The sequence below is a fragment of the Stegostoma tigrinum genome, chromosome 5 (genome assembly GCF_030684315.1).
Source record: "Stegostoma tigrinum isolate sSteTig4 chromosome 5, sSteTig4.hap1, whole genome shotgun sequence".
In the NCBI taxonomy this organism is placed as follows: Eukaryota; Metazoa; Chordata; class Chondrichthyes; order Orectolobiformes; family Stegostomatidae; genus Stegostoma; species Stegostoma tigrinum.
The window spans coordinates 111,472,095-111,493,810 of NC_081358.1; the positions used below are offsets into that span (position 1 = coordinate 111,472,095).

General features: G+C 39.0%; 1 protein-coding gene across 2 annotated transcripts in view; it reads right to left on the reverse strand.

The window, feature by feature from the left end:
- dennd3a (DENN/MADD domain containing 3a) overlaps positions 1-21,716 on the reverse strand; it is an 89,605-nt gene that overhangs the window by 34,674 nt on the left and 33,215 nt on the right. For both annotated transcript variants that reach the window (XM_059646196.1, XM_059646195.1), the window contains 6 exons: positions 18,039-18,160; positions 13,670-13,825; positions 12,629-12,725; positions 10,663-10,766; positions 6,259-6,440; positions 655-1,176 (listed from right to left, as the gene is read on the reverse strand). In XM_059646196.1, the coding sequence (XP_059502179.1) occupies positions 655-1,176; positions 6,259-6,440; positions 10,663-10,766; positions 12,629-12,725; positions 13,670-13,825; positions 18,039-18,160 (1,183 nt within the window). The remainder of the gene's footprint in view (positions 1-654; positions 1,177-6,258; positions 6,441-10,662; positions 10,767-12,628; positions 12,726-13,669; positions 13,826-18,038; positions 18,161-21,716) is intronic.

Here is a 21,716-nt window from a genome sequence, read left to right on the forward strand (position 1 = left end):
AGCCCTTCAGTTTCATGCAGAGTGGTTAACGTTAAAATTGCAAAGAAAAGGTAACCTTTCCAACTCTCCACTCCTGTGTTGGCCATAAAATGTTTAACCAAGGCACCTATTTGCATTCATTCCAGGAGTTGCAAAGATCTCTTAGAAATGCAAGAGACCCTCCATTATCTTAATCCAACCTTATATGCAAGGAATACAATCGGAAGACACATAAATGTTTGAGTAACTTCTTCCTGAATCACATCCAGAATAATTTGTGTTATTCTACAAGTTAATCCCTTGTGAATTTAGTTTAAATTCACAGAAATAGCATCATAAAAATTACTCCAAAATCTTATCAAGGTGCGACAGGTACAAATATAGATTCATAATTGGGTGATCCAGAGAGGTTGCCAAATTTCATGATGGAATACAATGTGCTAAAAATGTTATTTTATTCAATGGCCATACCCATTACAAAAATTTCTTGATCTTATCTGTTGAATTATTAATTGATTCAGGGATCCTACTTGAACCAAACATATTTTAATTGCCAAATAATACAGAATTAATTTGCATTGAGGTAACCAATAAAAGGGGAACTTCAGTTCACTTTTTTTTAGATCAGGAGAAAATGTGGACAAGAGACACATTTATGTAAAATGCATCACTCACCAATCGTTAAGGCATCAAACAACCGAAGAATGGTGTCAACATCCTTCACAATTCCAGATTCCTGGATCCGTTTCATAAAATCCTCTTGATGCATGTGGGTTTTAGGGAGCTGAAAAGTTTTCACATGTTCATCAGATGTAGTCACATCTCCTTCTTTCTCTAACATTATGCTAATAAGTCGCTTTAGTTCTGGGTTTCGACTTGCATGTTTACATTGATCTGGAGGCATTGCGCCGATCACTTTCTTTACAAGTTCTTTGGGAAAGATATCACGGTCAGTCTTATAAAGGCTCTGAAAATCTGAAAGTGCCTCTTGAAACTTTTCCTGCATCAAATAAGCCAACCCACGGAGATAGTAATATCTTGCCAGGAGGCTTGAGTTTTCCGTTCCTGTGGAATTTATGGCTCTGCTCAGCAAGTTGGCAAAATCTACATACCAGTCAATCACATGAGAATACATAACAGGGCTACTAAACTCCGGCAGCTTGAATCTTCTTATTGATTTCATGCTCCTTTTTAAAGCTGAAATAAATACATTGTATATTAACATAAATCATTCAACACGATGCCTATTCTGCAATGTATCCACTAATTATTTACATTCGCAAAATCGCTCAAAGGAGGGCTACTTAATTGAAAGGTACTCCAATCTGAGAAAATTGCTTCATTTCATTAAGCTATAACTTGAAACTACATGTAATTAAATGCCGGAGCCTCATAAGATGATTGAACTTTTGCAGATATGCTGCATACAGTAATAGAATTTTGCAATACAATATCATAATTTCCAGCAAGGATAGTTGACAACTAGTCTCCCCTAGCAGCTGGCTTTTTAAAATCAAATTGGATTGGATTGATTTATTGTCATATGTACCAAAATACAGTGAAAAGCTTTGTTTACAAACAGTACAGGAAGATCATTGCAGCAAAAGGATGTACAGACCAAAAAGACTTAAAGGGAGGGGAAGGTATGTTTGGCAACTGCATCCTGCTGGAGGCAACAGAAAAGTAGAAAATTATATTTTGAAACTGGAGGCTGGTCAATAGAAAATGAGGATCAGGGGTACCCTTTCATTGTTCTGGGAGGCAAGAGGTGAAAGCCTTAAGTGCAGGAAGTAAATCTAACATGACTGAGAGTCCCATCAACCACGGTGGAGATTTAGGTTCAGGAAAAAAAAATGGACATTTTGGAGGCATCCTATAGAAAGGATATCATTAGAACAGATGCAATGGAAACAGAGAAACCGACATAACAGAATGGAGTCCTTACAGGAAGCAGAATATAAGCAAGTATAGTCAGGATCACTTTGAGAAATCATGGGTTTATAACAGATATTAGCGAACAGCCTATCTCCAGAAATGGAAACAGTAAAGTCAAAGCCAGGTAAGGGTAAAGTCAAAACTAATACAGATGAATATGAGAGAAGAATGGGAAGCAAAACTGAAGAATATTTCCAATTCCCAATGAGAAAAAGAAACAGCATTGATGACATCATCAATGTACCAAAGAAAGATGTGTTGGACAGGCTTTGAGGAGGAACAAGGAGCATCTTACATAAAGATAGGTATAGGTGGAACCAATACTACTTTTGTTTTTATTTAGCTTTCAAATAACTTGACTACGTACAACCGCCCTAAGTACGCATTAAGCATCATAATCACCGAGGAAGCCCGTGAATGAACAGTGGGGAAAACAGAAAAATACTATATTGATGCAGAAGGGGACATATGAAAAGTTGGGACTAAGGATTATTTTGCACAATGGAGGAAATTATTTCTCTATTTGCCGGTTTGCAGAGAAAATTGGAAAGGGTGATCCCTCGGTAATTGAATTCTTTCCGATGAAAAGAGCACTGGCCTGAAAAGATCATTTGTTTCTCTCTTCAAATACCAACTAGCATTTTCTGTCCTTATGCATCATTAATATTTCTAATTTCAATAACCATAAAATGAATAGAAAACATTGAATTTCACTGATTTATATTCACAAAACAAAACTGTAGCAAATTATATCCAATATGGGAGAATGAATATATTGTTAAAAGAAAAATCATCCTAATCCAGGGAGATTTTTTGTAATCAATTTATGAGAACGTGTAATGACATATCTCCTCGGCCAAAGCATATGAATATGGGGCTTGAACTTTATGGCTCAGAGGTAGTGAGACTAACAATGTACGATAAGACCCTCCAATATTTATAAACAAACAGGAATAATGTAATTTCATAGTCATGCTTCATGGATGGTACGTGACAATGTTTCCAATAAGTTTTAAACTGGTGACTTTAACTGTGAGGCAGACATCATATCTCCTCCTAGTAACCTAAAGAACTTTTAGCCTAGTCACGATGTGACAAAACTGCAGTTTTGTCAGTATGAGAAAAATTCAGTTAAAAAGGTAACCTTTCAAATTATGTGTAAGTAATTTGAATCATATTTCTCCCTCTTAAGTTAAATCTTTGGGTGGTTAGAGAGTCATGCAGTCATAAAGCTGTGCAGCAAGGAAACAGATACTTTGGTCCAATTCATCCAAGCCAATCAGATATCCTAAATTAATCTAGGATAATAGGAACTGCAGATGCTGGAGAATCCAAGATAACAAGGTGTAGAGCTAGATTAACACAGCAGGCCAAGCAGCATCTTAGGAGCAGGAAAGCTGATGTTTCGGGCTCAGACCCTTTATCAGAAATGGGGGAGGGGAAGAGGGTTCTGAAATAAATAGGAAGAGAGGGGGAGGTGGATCGAAGATGGATAGAGAAGATAGGTGGAGAGGAGACAGACCGGTCAAAGAGGCGGGGATGAAGCCAGTAAAGGTGAGTGTAGATGGGGAGGCAGGGAGGAGGTAGGTCAGTCCAGGGAGGATGGACAGGTCAAGGGGGCGAGATGAGGTTAGTAGGTAGGAAATGGAAGTGTGGCTTGAGGTGGGAGGAGGAGATAGGTGACAGGAAGAACAGGTTAGGGAGGCGGGGACGAGCTCGGCTGGTTTTGGAATGCGGTATGGGGAGGGGAGATTTTGAAGCTTGTGAAATCCACATTGATACCATTGGGCTGCAGAGTTCCCAAGCGGAATATGAGTTGCTGTTCCTGCAACATTCGGGTGGCATCATTGTGGCACTGCAGGAGGCCCATGATGGACATGTCATCTGAGGAATGGGTGGGGCAGTTGAAATGGTTCATTTCAGATACCCTCGTTTTTCAAGGACTGCAGCTTCACCCCTGCAGTGGTCGAGAACGCTCTTGACCGTGTCTCCCGCATTTCCTGCAACTCATCCCTCACACCCCCTCCCCGTAATAACAACCAAAAAAGAATCCCCCTCGTCCTCACGTAGCACTCCACCAACCTCTGGATCCAACGCATCATCCTCCGACACTTCCGCCATCTGCAATCCAACCCCACCACCAAAGACATTTTTCCATCCCCACCCTTGTCTGCCTTCCGGAGAGACCACTCTCTCCAGGACTCCCTTGTCCGCTGCACACTCAGCCGCACCACACCTGGCACTTTTCCCTGCAACTGCAGGAAGTGCTACACTTGCCCCCACACCTCCCCCCTCACCCCCATCCCAGGCCCCAAGAACACTTTCCACATCAAGCAGAGCACCTGCACATCTGCCAATGTGGTATACTGCATTCGCTGTACCCATTGTGGCCTCCTCTATATGGGGAAACCAAGCGGAGGCTTGGGGGCCACTTTGCAGGACACCTACGCTTGGTTCACAACAAACAACTGCACCTCCCAGTCGCGAACCATTTCAACTCCCCCTCCCATTCCTCAGACGACATGTCCATCCTGGGCCTTCTGCAGTGCCACAGCGATGCCACCTGAAGGTTGCAGGAACAGCAACTCATTCTGATTGATACCATTGGACTGCAGGGATCCCAATGTGGATTTCACAAGCTTCAAAATCTCCCCTTTCCCCTCCACCGCAGCCCAAAACCAGCCCAGCTTGTCCCCACCTCCCTAACCTGTTCTTCCTCTCACCTATGCCCTCCTCCCACCTCAAGCCGCACCTCCATTTCCTACCTATTAACCGCATCCCACCCCCTTGGCCTGTCTGTCCTCCCTGGAACTGACCTATCTCCTCCCTAACTCACCACCTTTACTGGCTCCATCCCTGCCCCTCTAACTTGTCTGTCTCCTCTCCACCTATCTTCTCCTCTATCCAACTTCAATCCACCTCCCACTCTCTCCCTATTTATTTCGGAACTCTCTTCCCTTCCCCTGTTTCTGATGAAGCGTCTAGGCCCGAAATGTCAGCTTTCCTCCTCCTAAGATGCTGCTTGGACTGCTGTGTTCATCCAGATCCACACCTTGTTATCCTAAATTAATCTAGTCTTGTCTGCCAGTATTTGACCCACATCCCTCTAAACCCTTCCTATTCATACACCCTTCAGATGCCTTTGAAATGCTGCAATTATACCAGGCTTCACCACTTCCTCTGATAGCTCATTCCATATACGGAACACCCTCTGCATGGAAAAAGTTGCCCCTTAGGTCACCTTTAAATCTTTCCCCTCTCATTTTAAACGTACACCCTTTAGTTTTGGACTCCCTTGCCCTGTGGAATAGGTGTTGGCTATTCACTTTATCCTCATGATTTTATAAACCTCTATAAGGTCACCCTTCAGCCTCCGCTGCTTCAGGAAAAAAAGCCCTAGCATTTATCTCTCCCTATAGCTCAAACACTCCAACCCTGGCAGCATCCTTTTAAATCTTTTCTGAAGCCACTTAAGTTTCACAATATTTTTTGTATAACAGGAAGATCAGAACTGAACACAGTATTCCAAAAGTGGCCTAACCAATGTCCTGTACAGCCGCAACATAACCTCCCAACTCTTATACTCAACGCACTGACCAACAAAGGCAAGGATACCAAGCACCTACTTCATTGAATAGAATCACAGAATCCCTACAATGTGGATGCAGGCCATTCAGCCCATCAAGGTGGCACGGTGGCTCAGTGGTTAGCACTGCAGCCTCACAGCACCAGGGACCCGGGTTCAATTCCAGTCTCGGGCGACTGCCTGTGTGGAGTTTGCACATTCTCCCCGTGTCTGCGTGGGTTTCCTCCGGGTGCTCCGGTTTCCTCCCACAGTCCAAAGATGTGCAGGTTAGGTGGATTGGCCATGCTAAATTGCCCATAGTGTTCAGGGTTGTGTAGGTTATAGGGGGATGGGTCTGGGTGGGATGCTTCAAGGGGCGGTGTGGACTTGTTGGGCCGAAGGGCCTGTTTCCACACTGTAGGGAATTTAATTTAATTTAAAAGTGCACACTATACTATCACTATCCTGTCCACCTGCGACTCCACTTTCAAAAAACTATAAACATGCCCTCCAAGACCTTTTTGTTCAGCAATACTCTCCAGAACCTTACTATTAAGTGGAAAAGTCTTACCCTGATTTGCCTTTCCAAACCATTACTTTTTTGATTTGCAGCAGTTTCAAATAGAATACCAAAAGTAATTGTAAAAGCCGTTAGAATTCAATTATTATAAGAACATAAAGATGAAGTATAAAAGGGAAAAACAATCTATGATCATGCAGGTAAACTTTGGAAAACCCATATCATTTTTAAATGAATGTTTGGCAATAAATTTTACTACCATTTTCACGTTTGTTCTTCCCTGTAGACAGATGGACAACCGACAAATCATACAAGGTATCCACTGGTAGATTTGGCATGCTTGCAGCAAGTCGATTAATCATCAAGAAGTCAGAATTACGCTCCCTCTTCATAGCCATTTCTTCCATTGTGGGCCTCCGTGGACTAGCTAGCATCTTTCCTCTAGAATAATGTTAATCAACTGATTATAATAGGATACTTACAAGTCAGCATGTTAGTAAATAAATAATAAAAATCAAGTAAGCTATCATTTGCGTGAAGGCAAAACCATTGTAAGGAATCAGCATACATGTCATGGTAATACATTAAACTGATTACTGATAAAACCCAAAAAGTCATTTTTAAATTGTACCAAAAGTGAATACACATCTTTTACTGCTGTGTTCATCCAGCCTCACATTTTATTACACATCTTTTACCTACCACTTAAAAGATGTGGACTGGTGAACTTCCCTCCATCTTTAGGCCAGAAGTAGGAATGTTCACCAATGATTGCACAATGTTCAACATCATTTAGATCTCCTCAGATACTGAAGAAGCCCACGTTCACATGTAACAAGATCTGGACAACATCCAGGTTTGGGCAGACAAGGGACAAGTAATATTCACAACACCTAAATCCCAATCAATTACCATTTCCACAAAGAGAAAATCTAACCACTGTCCCTTAATGTCCAATGGTATTATCATTACTAAATTCCTCACTATCAATGTTCTGCAGGTTGCCATTGATCAGAAATTCAAATGGATTTGCCACATAAACAGCAGCTACAAAAGCAGGTCAAAGATTAGGAATTCTACAGCGAGTAACTCCCCTCCTGACTCCTGAAAGCCTGTCCATCACTTAAAAGTCAGAAGTCAGGAGTGTTATGGAATGAACCCCACTTGCATGAATGGGTGCAGCTCCAAAAACACTCAAGAAGCTTGACTGCATCCTAGACAAAGTAGGCCACTTGACTGGCACCACAACCACAAGCATCCACTCCCCCCACCACTACATTCAGTAGCAGCAATGTCTACTATCTATAAGATGCAATGCAGAAATTCACCAAAGATCCTTAGATATCACCTTCCAAACATGTAACATCTAGAAAGATAAGGGCAACATGGGTACACCACCAGCAACTCAGCTTGGAAATATATCGCACTTCCTTCAGTTTTTGCTGGGCCAACATCCTGGAATTCCCTCCCTAAGGACATTGTGGATCAATGCACAGCATATGAACTGCAGTAGTTCAAGAAAGCAGCTCATCAACACCTTCTCAAGGGCAACTAGGGACAGGCGATACGTACTGGACAGGCAATGACACCCACGTCCCATGAGTGAATGAAAAAATCTTGCTGCAATTAATTTAGAAAATGGAACAGTAAACAAAACTTAGAATCTTTCTTGAATCTTGGTCAGTCCTGTGTTACATAATATGCTGTGCCTTTGTAAGAGTCCACAGATTTTTCCCTTTGGACTATAAACTGGAAAATAAAAAGTTGGACACCGCCATGTAATTAAAAGCTACCAAGGAGATATTGTGCAACATCCAGGTCAAATAGGATTGTGTGGCATATATTTGAATTTCACAAGACTCTTAATTTTTGAAGAAGTGAGGTGGATACTTTATAACAGAGTGCCACCAGAAGTTTTCCAGTTAAGGAAAAACTGCCTCACCGCAACTTGGTTTTGAGCTATTTGCAGCTTGTTTTTACAGGGCTATGAGTGTGGTGCTTTTGGAGACATCCAGAAGCAAAAATGAAACACCTCTCACCCTTCTCTTTGAGCAAAAATAAATCAAAACCTGAAGACTCTGAAATGGAAGAATTCACATAGAACAAAAGGTCTACACACTGGCTATTGAACTAAAGATCAACCATCACTCAGCATACAATATCATATCATCATTACCAAGAATTTAAGGGATTGAAACAACTCATCCAATCTTTGCAGTCTAGATTTTGATTAACAGAATTTATTTTAATCACCAATTCAGCCCTGAGCACCCTACCCCATTTACTATGACCTTGGTTGATCTCACTCCATTTTCCTGCAATCTCCATAACCCATCAAACCATTTCTAACTAAAAATGTCTATCTCCTTAAATCTACTCAATGTCCCACAATCTACTGCACTTTTGGCAGTGAGTTCTACAGATTCATGACCCTTTGAGAGAAATAATTTCTACTCATCTCTATTTGAAATCCGCTACCCTTATCCTAAAACTACAACCTCTCGTTCTAGATTGACCCTAGTAAGGAAACCTCCTTCCTGCATCTACTTTGTCAATCCCATTTAGAATCTTTTATACCTCAATTAGATCTTCTCTCATCCTTCCAAACTCTAATGAGTACAGGTCTAAACTGCTCAATTGTTTTCATAAAGACAAACTCCTCATCTGTGGATTCAATCTAGTGAATCTCTTATGGACTGCCTCCAACGTAACGACATATCTCCTCAAATAAGGGAACCAAAATTGTACACAACACTGCAGGTGCAGTTTCATTAATGCCTTATACAGTTGAGCAACACCTTCCTACTTTATACTCTATTCTTTTTGCAACAAATATCAAAATTCTACTTGCCTTCCTTATTACCTGCTGTAACTGCACACTGGCTTTCTGTGATTCATGCACGAGATGTCCAAATCCCTCTGCACCAATGCACTTAGAAGTTTTGTTTTCTCCATTTAGATAATAAGCTACTTTTTTATTTCTCTGACCAGAAATGAATAATCTCTTAGTTATCCACGTTGAACTCCATCTGCCAAATTTTGGCTCATTTGTAAATTTCTTCACTGCAACTTACTTTACCACTTATTTTAGTGTTAGCCGCAAATTTGGCTATAGTACTTTCTACCTCGCATCCAAGTCAATTTGGATTGCAAATATTTGGGGCCCCAAGTACTAACTCCTGCAATACCCCACTAATTACATTCTGTCAACCAGAAAAAGACTTATTTATCCCAACTTTGTGCTTTCTGTTGGTTAGCGAATCCTCTGTGAAGTAATGAATATGTTGGGGTTTTAAAGAGATGCCACATAAACAGAGATAAACACAAGACACATCATAGGAGATCAGTAATTTGTTTTTCATTTATTCTAGACTGATCTTGCTTATAATAAATAGTCATTTCCTTGTTAATGATTAAGACTGAATTTCTCTTATCCTAAGAAATTGGGTAGCTATATATTTGTGATAACTTGTTAACTTGAATAATGGAGCTCAATTATCTGAAAAAGGGTGACTGGACCTGTAACATTAACTCTGATTTCTCACCAGAGATGTTGATAGGCCTGTTGAGATTTTTCCAGCAATTTCTGTTTTTGTGCCTGATTTAAATTAATTGAGAAAACTAGATCCAAGCTCCATTCTGCTAACGGAAGTGCAAACGGTGACAAAGCAGCAGAGAGAAATCTAAAGATTTTTGCCATGATCCATTCCCATGTAAAATTTAGTTTCTTAATACTGCAAATATAAATCACCTATGCAGTTCACTAAAAAGTAGAATTTATTAATCATACCCACAGAATGTTGGCTATATTCTAACATTAATTGCAAATCAAACATCTGAATACATTAAATGCAAATTGGCACAATCAATTTTAAATGCCAAACCATTAAACCGTCATAACAGAAGCCTAGCATGTTGTAGAGGTGCGCCATGTCAGAGGATAAGAAATTATTTTACAACCACAACCTTTGCAATGCTGAGTTCTCACCAATGATGATTTGGTCAGGTTCCAACGTCAAAAGTCACATAACACCATGTTATAGTCCTGATAATGGGGCTGCGCTCCGAAAGCTTGTGTGCTTTCAAATAAACCTGTTGAACTTTAACCTGGTGTCATGTCTTCTGACTTTGTCTGCCCCTGTACAACACTGGCATCTAAAATAAACAGGAAGTAACATGTCTTTAAATGTGATATTCAACTCCTAACTCTTAATTTAGAACCATGGAAAAACTGCAAAGCAAAACTTCATTGAATCACAAATACTCTGAAATAAACTTCACAGCAAATATCAGTTCTCAGGATTTCAGTAGTGAAGCCTATTCCATTCTATCACCATGAAGCTCCCATTCAATTTACTTTGGACACAAAACTAAAATCTTTGCGCAAAATTCATACCATCACCAACCAGACAGTAGAGATCAACAACATAACTCACTCCCAGATGAAAAACCTATTTGCTATCTGGTGAGAACTTGCAAAACCAGCAGTACTGAAATCCCATTCAGATTTCTCTGCGCAAGAATTCCATGTTTTACATCAAATTGCACTATATCAATTATTTTCACTTAGACAGTTGGTTTAGGATTTACATAAATGGACTGCAACAGTCTTCATGCTTTTTTGAAGAACTGCAATTTCTAAAACACAATCCTTCAGTTTTACCTGTCATTTTCGGAGCAACTGCTGAGTTCCATGTAGCTGAAAGCATCCATTTTTCCACTCAAACGAGCTTTAAGGAAAGAATGGAATATATACGTTTCCAAAACCTAGGATTTGCAATAACAAAACCAATCTTAAAAATTGTTATGATCATAGTTAGATTGCACGATCAATTTTCAACTTAACTCATTTGACTTGAATACTTGAGACTTTCATGGACCAAGGTTAGTTTTAAAAAGTTCAATCGCTTATTTCAAATAGCTACTGTAATTACTTGACTAAGTCAAGGTGAGCTCATGAAACAATTCGTAAACAAGAATCAGTATTAGAATTGTTCTAAAATGTTACTGAAACTCAGACCTGTGTCTCCAAATTGGTTTGCAACTTCCTGCAAGTTACAGCCTGCGATAAAATGTTGTCTATGGAGTATTCAATTTGGAAAAACAGGGAGCAAAGTCAGGGAAATATAAACCGAATTTCATCCACAAATGCTCTGAGTAGTAAGGCAAATAACAGGATAAATGGATTTGTAGACAAGAACTGGAATGCACCATCTTGGAAGTCTCCCTCTCAACCTTAAAAAGGAACTTGGAGTAACAATGGTTCACTGAAAACTCAAGATCTGCAAACTTGACCAGTCATGAAGAGACAAAGCAACAGTTAAACTGTTGAGACTCAGGTCATCCTCACAACTGAAGGAAAATTTAAAACTACAATTGTCTTTACCTTCCTGTCTACGTTAGACACGCGTCGCCCTCTTTGTAAGCTTATTACTCTACTTGTACATAAATGTTTGATCTAGCGATATTTCATACAAGAATTTGTGCTTAATTTGTTGCTTCATTTGATCTAGTCTCAAACAAGATTTAACCGGTGAATTTTTTTTGTATGCCAGGTTCAGTAACCACCATACTTGGCCTAAAGTTTTGCTAAACCACATATAGTAAACCTTCAATGCTAATCTTCATAATCACATAACACATAGAAAAATATCTCCTGGCAATAAAGGCATTCAATATGCCAAGTTGATATTTTGTTTCCTCAATGTATTCATTTCCTTGAGTTTCTACCATACTTTTGTATCAAACAAACAATCTCATTTGCATTAATCACACTCAAGTCCATCTCATGTCCTTCATCATTTTAAAAATCTATTCTTATTTCCTTGAAACATTGCTAAATAAGCAATAATCTAGAATATTTTACTTTGAAGTATTTTTAATAATAGTACAGAAAATCTTATGCTTTTTGGAATTTATATTCTATCAAAAACTAGCAAGAATGGAATGATATTCTCAACTGGATGGGGAAAAAAATAAAGGAACAGAAATACCTTAGAGTGAGAGGAATATTGGAAAGAAAGGACAAATAGTTAAAAGAGAAGAATTCAAATATCTGAGCACTTGGTACAAGAATCTTGGTTAGGCCATATGGTTTGGAATACTGTGTGCCATTCTCAGCACAAAGTGAAAAAAAGCATTGAGGCCACTGAAAACATGGTATACGAATCCACTAGAATCAACAGAAAAGATTAAAGTGTGCAACAGGCAAAAATAAGAGCATCAAACTTCAAAAATCATAGTAACTTTCCGAATTTAGATTTTTTTTACCCATCAGTTAATTGGCAACAATGAACATAACTAGTACTACAGTATTCAAAACTAGTTCTATAAAAATAAAACAGAAGCTTGGGGATTTTTTTCTGTAAAAGATCTACAAGAATATGAAATGAATCCTCAAGTGGAATTGCGGGAATTCATTCTTGACATGAAGAAAAAATTAGATTCAGAAAACCAAAATATACTAGAGAGGATAGGGAAACAGCACTGAGACCAAATTAGACTTGATAACCTAATTGCGTGAGATAGCTGTACGAACACATCAAATGGTTCCCACCCATAATGAAAATTGTAGCCGTCCACTGTATCAGTATCATTTTCACATGCCAATATCATTTTTAAATGAATACCTTTTTGTAAAAAGGCTGATCAGAAATGGTCCTGGTCTTCAAGAATTCTTCACTGTTGAAGACGCGATATTCATAATTAAGATAGTCTGATACTTCCCTGCAAAAATAATGGTTATGTAAACTTTGCAGTGAAGAGTTTTATAACTTAACATTTTAAATGGATCAATATTTTGGCATTCAAAGTATACAAGTTAAATTTATGGACATGGATTTAAGACAGAGTATTTCAACGTATAATCTAAAACGGAAAGCAAAATATTGAGGATACTGGAGCTCTGAGATAAAAAGGTGAAGTGCTGAAGAAACTCAGCAAATCTGCAGCTTCTGTTTTTATTAAACTCGACAGTAACTTTTTTTAAAAAATGTGATAACTGACTTGGAAAAAATGCAGCATCAGAAATTTAACAGTACGCTTGATATCTGGCACAATACCATAATTCTATTTTGTATCTTCCTACATATATTCACCAGAGAAAGCTCTTTTTTTATGATAGTAAAACAGTTCAGATGCAAGCATGTTATTTCAAGCAAGATCACTTAAGTGACTGTGATTTACAAATAACTAGAACTTTCTCCTGGATATGCTGGAAAATGAAATTTCTCAATTGTCTATTTAACAATGATGGATCTAGAAATACACATGTATTCCATTTATGACTTCATGCCTGGTTACAGCAAACACTGATGCATACATCACACTAACATCACTCTTTTAAACTCTAAAGAGGAGTAATGCTGGTCGCAAATAATAACTCCACTTTTCCCTCCAAAGATGTTGTTAGGTTCTCAGTTTCTCCAGCATTTTTGTTTTTATTTCAAAAATCACAACTGATAATGTGCATTTCATCTCCAATTATTTTTATTTCACCATCACCAAAATGGTCATCTGGCCTGAGCCATCTCATTTGACCTGGCTAAGCAGCAAAGCACTGACTCCAAATCCTCTGAGCCTTCAGTGCATATTGTTAAATTTTTAGATAAAAATTAAGTAACAGTTCAATGGTGAATCCAATAAAAAAGTGTTTCTGAAGTCATCTGTACCTGAAGATGTTAACCATCAGTTCCAAGGATATTTGCTGAATTTGAACATGCAGGTTCTGCTGCCATTCCCTTCTGCGCTTGCGTAAATCTGAAATATCTGTGCTGGAGCCCAAGTGAGATAATTCCAGATCATAGTACAGCTGTAGATTTTCTATCCTGAAAAAGAAGAGTTTTTTTTGTATTTTTCTTTACCCAAAGAATCAAAGACTCAAGAATGATGGAATATATAAAGTCTTAAATAATATGACTTCTTATGACATTTGTAATAGCTTGCATAGAGGAAAATAAACAAAGTTAAATGGTAAATGATGCAAGTCATTATAACACAGCAATTCAAAACTTCTCTACAGATTAGTTTACTGTCCAAAATTATCATTTTTAATTCTGATATCAATTTTATAATCTTAATTCTGAGCTGATATAACTGGACTTGTCTCTTGTGGGAATTAGCAGATGCTATGATTTACGGATAAGTTTTCAACAGTTATGAAATGCAAGAATTTTTAATTAGCATGCCAAAATTGTCAATCAAATTCTAACTCGTCTAAATTAAACACCTATTGAAGTAATTTGAGTTGCGATCAGATAAGGGTTGATTATCCCTTCAGGAAATATAGCTATTTGCATTTTGACAGGCACAAAATCTTTGGGTTAGAATCATAACCAATAAAGCAATTTCTAATGCAACTAAATCACAAGGAAATAAAGGATTCAAATGAAGTGCACATCTTCAATGCTAAATTTAATGCTAGAAAGAGTTAGGAAAGGTTTTGAAGGATCTGTCAATTTCATGACAAGGGATTTCAATTCCAAGTGAGCCACATTAAAATGAACAGAACAGAAGCACACTTGGGCTTTAAAACCAACCAGCAAGACAGACTCGGCAGACATGGCAGCACACTGGTATGCAGTCAGGTGGAAGTCATCAACATTCATGCCAGACATCGTGAAGTCTCAGGGTATCAGGTTAAACTTGGATAGGGAAACCTCTTGTTGATTACCATGCACTATCCTTTCTTAGCTAATGAATCAGTATTCCTCCACGTTGAACAACACTTGGATAAAGCAGTGAGAGTGGCAAGGGCACAAAATGTACTCTGGGTTGAGGAATTTTAATATTAACCACCAAGAGTGATTCGAAAGCAGCATTACTGATTGAAGAACAAAGCTGCTAGACCAGATCTGCAGTAGGGAGGACAGAAACCATCGAGAGAGATAAATGACCTCATCCTCTCCTGTAACAGATGCATCTGTCCATGACAATACTAGTAAGAGTGACCACCCCACAGTCCTTGTGGGTACAAAGTTCAGCATTCAGATAGCTAATACCCTCCAACATGTTGTATGGTTCTATCACCATGCTAAAATCAGCCAGACTAAAAATAGATACAGCAACTTAAGGCGGGGCATCTATGAGATGCAGAATCATTCTCCAACACAATCTGAAAAGTCATGACCTGGCATATCCACCATTCAACCATTACTATCGACTCTGGTTCAATGGAGAGTGCAGAACAGCATGTCATGAGCAGTAGATATAGCTAAAAATGAGATGCCAGCCTGGTGAAACTACCAAACAGGACCACCTGTGTGCCAACAACATTAGCACCAATCTATTGATACAGCTCAGCAAGCACACAACCAACAGATCAAATCTAAGCTCTGCAGTCCTGCCACATCCAGTTGTTTAATTGTTTATCGCCATTCACAACTCAGTAGAGGAAGAAGCTCCACAAATAACTCCAACCTCAATGATGAGAAAGGTCAGCACATCTGGACATAAGACACATACATCATGAAATAGACAGATCCTTCAAAACCTTTCCTAACGCTTTAGAGTTCAGAGTCCCAGGGAAATGTTGGCGTGGGGGTGACTCTCCTGCAGAGGGACTGAGGGAGGAAGAATGAAATGAGGAGCGGGCATGGGTGGAGACAGTGGAAAAGGCACTGGTTATGTTCATGCTCAAGTTCACAATGTGTTTAAAGGAGAGGGTTAGACCACAAAGATTTATCTTTGGGTCATTATCATCCATTTCATCAGGTGGAGGCTGACTGTACATCACCCTGAGCTTACTTGACTCTCTTTGTGCTAAGTTGATGATCCATCTCAGCTTCCTCATGACATTCCCAGCATCACAGACACCAGTCTTCAGGCAGTTTGGAGGCAGTGGACACTGCAAAAGTGATGGGCCCTAACAACATTCCGGCAACAGTACTGGAGACTTGTGTTCTAGTCTTTCCTTACCCTTGACCAAGTTGGTTCCAGTATTGCTACAACACTAGCATCCACCTATGATGTAAAAAATTGCCCAGGTATGTTTTGAAACAAATAGCAGGACAAATGCAACCCAGTCAATTACCACGCCATCAGTCTATTCTCAATCATCAGTAATGTGAATGTGTATTCAACAGCTGCTTCTAAAGCAACTCCAGGTATGTCTAGTTTGATCTCTGACAAGTCTGAGGATTTAATATCTTCTTCATCAATTTTCACCGATATTAAGTCTTCAATTTCCCAAGATTTATAATTATTTTAAATTGTTTCAGTTTCAACAGAACTTTCTTTAAACATTTCTGGAGTGCAGTAGTTTACGTTCTTCTATTTATTGTTCTGATTTATTTTAAAAATTCAAATATGAACCCTTAAAACAGGACAAGGCCATTATAATTAACTATTTCAAATGGATTATAAATTCACTACTTACCTTCTTGTTGAATTGTCATGTCACTAAGACATGATGCAATCATAAATCAGTTTCAAATCTGTAATATTTTAAAATGGACTTTGCTGGACTAAAAGGTGATTACTATTGATTACATCATGTAAACTAACTACAATTCTTGGAAGTTTTAATCAGAAATTAGCAAGCCAAAACTCAGACACAAGTTTGGGTCCCATCAGTCACTTGGCTCCTGACCTTAACGCCTTGGTTCAAACATGGACAAAAGAGCTAAATTCCAAAGGTGAGGTAAGCGTGACATCCCTTGGCATCAAGAAGCCCCAGCAAAACTGGAATCAATGGGAATCAGGGGCATATTCTCCAGTGGTTGTCATACCTGACACATAGGAAAATGGTTGTGGTTGTTGGAAGTCATCTCAGTGCTAGAACAGATCTGCAGGATTGTATCAGCCTGGGCTCAACCATCTTCTGCTGCCTCGACGACCTTCCCTCCCTCATAAGAACAGAAGTGGGGATGCTCGCCGATAATTGCTCAATGTTCAGCATCATTCCAAACTCCTCAGATACTGAAGCAGTCCACGTTCAAATAGAACAAGACATAGATAATAATCTAAGCTTGGGCTGAAAGGTGGTAAGTAACATTTGTGCCAGACAAATGCCAGGCAATGATCATCCCCAATAAGAGACAACCTAACCACCACTCCTTGATATTCAACAGTATTATCATTACTAAATCCCCCATCATCCATATCCTGGAGGTTACCATTGACCAGAAACTCAATTGAACTCACCATATAAATACAGGGGCTAAGAGAGCAGGTCAAAAGCTAGGAATTCTGCAGCAAGTTACTCACCTCCTGACTCCCCAGTACCTCTCTATTACCTACAAGGCACAAAACAGGACTGCGATGGAATACTTTCCACTTGCCTGGATGAGTGCAGTTCCCACAGCACTCAAAGAAACCTGACACCATCCCAGACAAAGCAGCCCACTTGATTGGGCCCGCATTTATACCCTGCCACCACCAGTGCTTAGGAGTTGCAGTGCGTACTCTACAAGATGCACTGCAAAAATTTGCCAAGGATCCTCAGACAGCACCTTCCAAGCCCAGAACAACTTCAAACTGGATGAAGGAGGGAACACCACCAACTGCAAATTCACAACCATGCCACTCACCATCCTGAACTGGAAATATATCTTCACTCCCTCACTGTTGCAGTGTCAAATCCTGGAACTTCCTCCTTAACGGCACTGTTGGTCTAATGACAGCACATGAACTCCAGCAGTTCAATAAGGCAGTTTACCGCATCTTTTCAAGGGCAACTAAGGACAGGCAATACATACTGTGCAGCCAGCAATGATCACATCCCACAAGAGAATAAAAAAATTTACAAATAAACCAATCACATGTTTGTTGGCAGGCTTAAGATCTTTGTCATTGGTAACTGGTCACTAGTTTTACAAACCAATTTGTGGCTTGTGGCCAGCCAAAGCTCCATCTGTATAAAACTCCAAGGTTCTAACTTGTATACAAACCACACTTCAATGAGTAAACAGCTGTATAAATGACACTTACTATGAGGACTGCCAAATTCCAGCTATTTGTTTTAAAAACAGTTCTTTTCTCATTTCAATCCACAATTAGAACAAATGCAAAAACAAGATAGTTTTTTTCCATTGCATTTACCTTTGTGTAAAACATTCCGCTGCTTCTAAAGGAATTTCAGGTATGTCTAGCTTGATATCTGACAAGTCGGAGGATTTAATGGTTCCTTCATCGATGTTCACCAATATCAAGCCTTCAATTTCCTATATAATTAAGAGTAAGTAAATTTAATTTTAGGCTTTATATATAGTTTGAAATGTTTCAATTCAACACAATTTTCCTTACAATTTTCTGGAATGCAATAGTTTATATTGTTCTAACTTTTCCTAAAAATTCAAATACTGGACCCTTAAACAGGAAAACGCCATTGCCATTTCAGATGGATTACAAACTACTTCCCTTCTTGCCATATTGTCATGTTAGTATGATGTGACAAGATCATAAATTGGTTTAAAATCTATATTTTCTTATGTTTGTTTTAAAATGGACTTTGCATGGTAGTTACTGTCGATCACATCATGTAAGCTAACTACAATTCTTGAAACCTCTGAACAGCAATTACCAGGCTAAAAAACTCAAGACACCAGCCCCTTAAACCTCTTATCCTTGTAATATGTGGGTTTTGCAATCAGTAAATATAAACCAATAATCAATGATATGGCCTGCCAGCAGACTCTGGTAAATAAAGACAGCTATCAAACTTCATTATACCTGAAAATATGTGAATGGCTGACTATCCAGGTCTCAAAACAAACAATGGTTTTGACCAGGGCACAGGCAATTATTATCTAATGTGGCTCATCCAGAAACTCTGACACAAACATTTAATAGGCCAAAAGTGTTTTAGTTAAATTTTAAGCTCTGGGCATCCTCACTTTGGTCTGCTAAGAAATCAACCAGTTGGTTACGTCCAGTCCACTTTGATCACCTAAGTGATTTAAGTCTACAAGACTATCAACAGACCTGAGGCCAGCAGTCCAGCTTATCTCAAGTCCAAGTAAGCTGTTTCAAAAACAATTTCAGAAAGAAACCTTGAATTAGACTGAAAAGCAGACTGAGTATGCATGCGCCAATGTTTCATTGCTGTGCCTTCTCAACTTTACAAGGAATCATGCAACTTGTGCCTTGGTTAGCTAAACCTGCCTGAATTGGAGTTTCTGCAGACACTAACCCTCCACATCTTGGACTTTAAAATCATGTGAATGAATACTCATGCCTAAGTTATTCTTTATTGTAACCTATTCCCATTCCTTTTTCTTCTTTGTATGACTCTGTGTGCATGTTGCTACAATCATTCCCTGGGTTTGAAAGCATGAATAAACTGTACTTCTGATTTGACCTCAAGATTTTTAATGCTGGTCACTTTGCAAATTGGAATCCCAAATAGAACACTGAGGGAAATACAGCACAGCCTGATTCGAAAGAGAAAAAGGAAACACCTCTGCTTTTGCACAGAATACAAGAAAAATGAGAGTTCAATTTACTTCACTCACCCATTCACAATAATATCCAGCAGTCTTAACTTTCAATTAATGGAAATGTGGATTGTTTTGAGGGACCCCTCTGGCAGAGACAAGCAATATACCCAAACAATCAAAACTTGTCACCTTAATTTCTCAAATTGTTTAAATTGAGCTACATTTTTTCAAGTTTTATCAGCTCACTTGAACAGCACACATTACATTTCTTCGCTCCTCACAACAAGATCAGCTACAGTTTTTTATAATTCATTCATTCGGTGTGGGCTTTTCTGCATGGGCAAGCATTTATTAGCCATCCCTAGCTGCCTTTGAGAAGGCAACAGAAGCTAACCTTGTTAAACAATGCAATCCTTTTGGCTGAGGTAGACCAACAATGTTGTCAGGAAGTGAATTCCAAGATATTCACCAAGTTAGGATACTTGCAGGTGTTGGGTACTGATATGTGGTTATTGTTGCCCTTGTCCTTCTAAATAGTAGCAGTCATTGTTTTGTAAAGTGTTGCTATACGAATAAGGAACAGGAGTAGACCCCTTAGCCCTTCAAGCTTGGTCTGCCATTAAATAGGACATGGCTGATTTGATTTTAACCTCAACTCTATTCCTGTATATACCCAATAATATTGGTAATCAGGAAAACTATCTAGCTCAGCCTTAAAAATATCTAAAGAGGATGCATCCAATGCCTTTTGAGGAAACAGAGTTTCATCAGCCTTGGAGAAAAAAATGTTTCCTCGCCTCTGCCTTAAATGGGTGACTATTTTAAACTATGATCACTCGTTCTAGATTCTCTCCAAGAGGAAATATCTTTTTCACATCCACCTGGTCAAGTCTGCTCAGGATCTTTTCTGTTTTAATTAAGTCACCTCAGTCTCTTCTAAACTTCAGATGATGCAGGTCTAGTCTATATGGCTAATCCTCAGAAGGCAATTCACGTATTCCACATTCTAACCTAGTAAACTTTCTCTGAACTGCTTCTACCGTATTCATAAACTATTTGCAAGCACAGTGACCAGTACCGCACACAGTGTTACAGACACTGTCTGTCCAATGCTCTAGCAAGTCACCTAATTCAAAAACAATTAGAAATAGGCAACATACATTTCAACTCAACCTCGTTGAGTTCTTCAGTTCTGGTCTCAGGAGCCTTGATGAATTTCTGCAGTGTATCTTGTAAATGGCACACACTATTGTTACTTTGCGCCTGTGGTGGAGGGAGTGAATGGCACACATCCATAAACAAACCTTCAAATAAGCTTTGTCCAAAATGGTGTCAAGTCACCATCTACAAGACACAAGTCAGGAGTTTGATGGAATGCACCTCATTTGCCTGAATGAGTGCTGTTCCTACAAAACACAAGAAGCCAAAACACAAGGACCCAGGGCAAAGCAGACCACTGGATTAACACTGCATCCAATTCCTTGAACACCAATGTGCAGTAGCAGAACTGTGTTCCATCAATACCTTGCACTGTAGAAATTCAAGATCCTTAGACAGCACCTTCCAAAATCATGACTCCTACCATCTTGAAGGACAAGGACATGAAATATACGGGAACACCACCATTGCAATATTTTCCTTCAAGCCATTCACATCCCAACTGGGAACAATTCTGTAATTCTTTCAGTGTTCTTGAGACAAAATCTTGGAATGTCCTCCCTCATGGCATTGAGGATCTACCTATAGCACACACCTTCAGGAGTTTGAGAAGGCAGCTTACTACCACCTTCTTAATGGCATCTAGGGATGGGCAATAAATGCTAGTCCAGACAATGATGCCCCTGTCCTATGAGCAAATAATTGATAAACTTCAAGGTCATAGTTGTTAGAGCTGTAGTCATCCAGGTAAGTGCAATGTACTCCTTTCAAATTTTAAAATCATTTGATTGTAATGCCGTTAGTATTGCTAAGATTAACACTGCATATAGGATCATTGCAAGTGAGCAAAATTTTTGTTTGCTGATGATCTTGAAGAATCAGCAATGGTATCAAAGAAAACTTCTGGTGGATGCAGCAAGTGTGGATAACTATGGGAAACTTTGAGCCAATTGTTCTTCCTGGCAGGACAGGACACAGGTAATATTTTACTTGTTACTTCAACTCCAGTGGGTTTCCCATTTTTCATGGATACCAGGAAAAGAGGAGCAAAGATATATATTTTAAAAAGCAAGAATAGTAGAAGTTTAAGATACATTATGAAGTTTCATTTACATATATTATTTTTATTTAGAAACTTGGGTTCTGGAGTAGGGAAAAATGGATTTTAGTCTTCAGTTCTGTG